We start from the raw sequence: 2,592 nt of genomic DNA, 5'->3' as shown, positions 1-2,592 counted from the left end.
GTGAACAAGGTTGACCCATTCGGAATTCGAACCAAGGACCTTCTGCAGTCTCCTGTAGACAGAAGTTCAACACAAAAAAAAAGGTAAGGCGAGCCGAGGATTTAGAAAAATGTGTTTTAGTTGAAGATCCTTGAGTACTTGTTATGTAATAGGGCCTAAGTTATCGCTACTTTGTGAATGTTGCAAACATTACAAATGTGTTCTGGAAAAACTGATGATATTGAAATGTTCATAAAGCAAGCCATAGAGAAGTATGGTCATGCCACTAGGACAGATCTGAAAATACAAGCTTGTTGATGTTTTGTATATGTTAGCGGATGTGTTAAATCTTAAATGAAATGGAAAAGAGAGGAAAACTTTTTGCATACCTGCAAGGTGACCATGCAAAGCTACTGCAATTATCTTTATGTCTTCTTCCAAAACCTACAAATATAACTTAGTTTTGTCCAACTGCTGAATGAGTTATATAAACTACAGTACAATTAACATGTTCATAGGCCTACACGAGTTGTAAATATTACAACATTAGATATTACCAAACACCTGCATTACTGTGATGGAAAAATATATTTAGGCAATGACACTAAATATTTCGAAAAGATAAAAATTGCAAAAGTTTATTTAAATTGTATATTTCAGATTATAAATAAGCTTTGAAAAAATGTCAGATGGAAATTAGAGTGTTTACTTTTTATTCTAAATTGTTATGGCTTAATTTTTTATAGGACATACTAACAAAGTTCAAATATTTATTTTTTATTTCATTTTTTTAGCTTATCTCAGGCAATATCGTTGATTTTTCCATATTATTTTGCAAATGTCGTATATTTGAAATATTCACAATATACATTTTCTTAGGTCTGCAAAGTTTGAAAGTATGGTATTTAATCAATCTTTTTTAATTAATGAAAAATTATCATATGAGAAAACATACTTGTTTTGTGCAATCTCCGAAACAAAATCCAAATGTTTTGAATGCCTTTTCATTTGGTGGAATGCTTTGAAGAGGTGATACTTCCTCGCCAATCGTCCATACCTCCGCTTCGTACTGACGTAGTGTGGGTGTGTAATAAACCCTTACTCCAGAATTGTCATGAAAATCTGTGAATTAGAATTAGCTAAAAATGTGATGAAATCATAATAATCACAGCCTGAACATTGATTAAGGTTAATATCTGTATTTATATTTTATATAATTATTATTGTTTCTCAATGACAGACAAGACGTTTGACAACTAGACCTTCTGATACTTTTAGACAGGAAAGATAATTTAATAATAATATACGCCTACCTGCTGAATGCCCTGGGTTGTCATAATGCATCTCAATCAATATGATAGTAGAATCATTTCCCCTACCAAGTGACAATCCAGCATGATCAGGAAAATCCAATGGCTACGTGAGTGAACAAAGAACAAAAAGCAATATAATATTTATTTTAGCTTATTATACAATGCAAACCCCTCTTTGAGCTTCACTAAAAAAAAATAAAATAAAAAAAATAAACTCTGTGAAAGAAGAAACTTAACATTAACATGTTTGAAATAAGAAGTCTGTTGCGGAATACCCAGATAAGTAAAGAAAAAAAAACATACATTATTTCTGAGTTCTCAACTCTTTACTCCAGCTCAAAAACGGACGAGTTTCATATCTTTTATTTTAATGAATTTAATAAAGTGTTAGGTTTCTGGGGGTTTTTTTTTGTTTTTTGTTTGTTTGGTTTTTTTGCACTATTGCATTAAATACTATAATATTTCTTCGAATGTAAACTTTTTAGTCTCAAAAATTGCGAAAACATTTTTTATTTTATCAATTTTATTTTATTGTTGGTTAGCGTTTGGCACATTTGTTGCGCTTCGGTTTTTCAACCTCAGGGTCGGGGGTTCGTTGTGCATTTCACTTGTGTCCTTGGACAAGGCAGTTTACCTACGTTTGTCTTTGAAATGATGTGATTGAATGTGTTAGTCTGTATCGGCAGTAAATTGCAAGTATGACTAGAAATACTCGCCAGGGAGTGGAGTAAGTTTCACTTTGTGCTTTTGTTCATTATAGATCCGATGAATATTCGAATTCTAAAGGTATATATTCTAAATCACGCTTATGATATCAAATAGTTAGTAATCAAGTAATAGCATCATAAACACAAACATGTGAAAATACTATATAATGTACCTAACTCATGTGTTCAGTTTGGTTGTGTGTGCTTAACGCCGCGACAATTGGACATGCCTACATGCATTCAATTTCAAGAACTCTGACCCTTTTTTTATGTATTAGAACATCTATTGTATGATCTAATACCCCACACCCGACACAATAATCCGGAATATTTAAAACTAATAGATCAGTCTTGTGTTTCACTTTAGGCCTAAACCTAGGCCTAACCACAGCCGCCGAAAATTATGCTGATGTGTGTATATTCATGGAGGAAATATATTGGGTAATACTAAAGTGCGAGGCAGCGAGGCATGCAAGGCAGCGAGGCATAATGACGATTCATGCGAGGCATCGATTTACCATTCACGAAAAGTGCGAGGCATGATTTAATGCGCTACCTGGCATTCCCCAAAAGTGCGAGCCATATATTTTAAC

General features: G+C 33.0%; 1 protein-coding gene across 1 annotated transcript in view; it reads right to left on the bottom strand.

The window, feature by feature from the left end:
• LOC117108374 (DBH-like monooxygenase protein 1 homolog) overlaps positions 1-2,592 on the bottom strand; it is a 38,181-nt gene that overhangs the window by 5,314 nt on the left and 30,275 nt on the right. The window contains exons 6-8 of the mRNA XM_033250375.1: positions 1,293-1,395; positions 935-1,101; positions 369-423 (exon numbers count right to left, since the gene is read on the bottom strand). Coding sequence (XP_033106266.1) covers positions 369-423; positions 935-1,101; positions 1,293-1,395 — 325 coding nt within the window. The remainder of the gene's footprint in view (positions 1-368; positions 424-934; positions 1,102-1,292; positions 1,396-2,592) is intronic.

The sequence above is a fragment of the Anneissia japonica genome, unplaced genomic scaffold, assembly GCF_011630105.1.
Source record: "Anneissia japonica isolate Jap-2015-1 unplaced genomic scaffold, ASM1163010v1 scaffold426_len1935630_cov189, whole genome shotgun sequence".
NCBI classification, from domain to species: domain Eukaryota; kingdom Metazoa; phylum Echinodermata; class Crinoidea; order Comatulida; family Comatulidae; genus Anneissia; species Anneissia japonica.
This window is presented reverse-complemented; position numbering and strand designations above follow the sequence as displayed.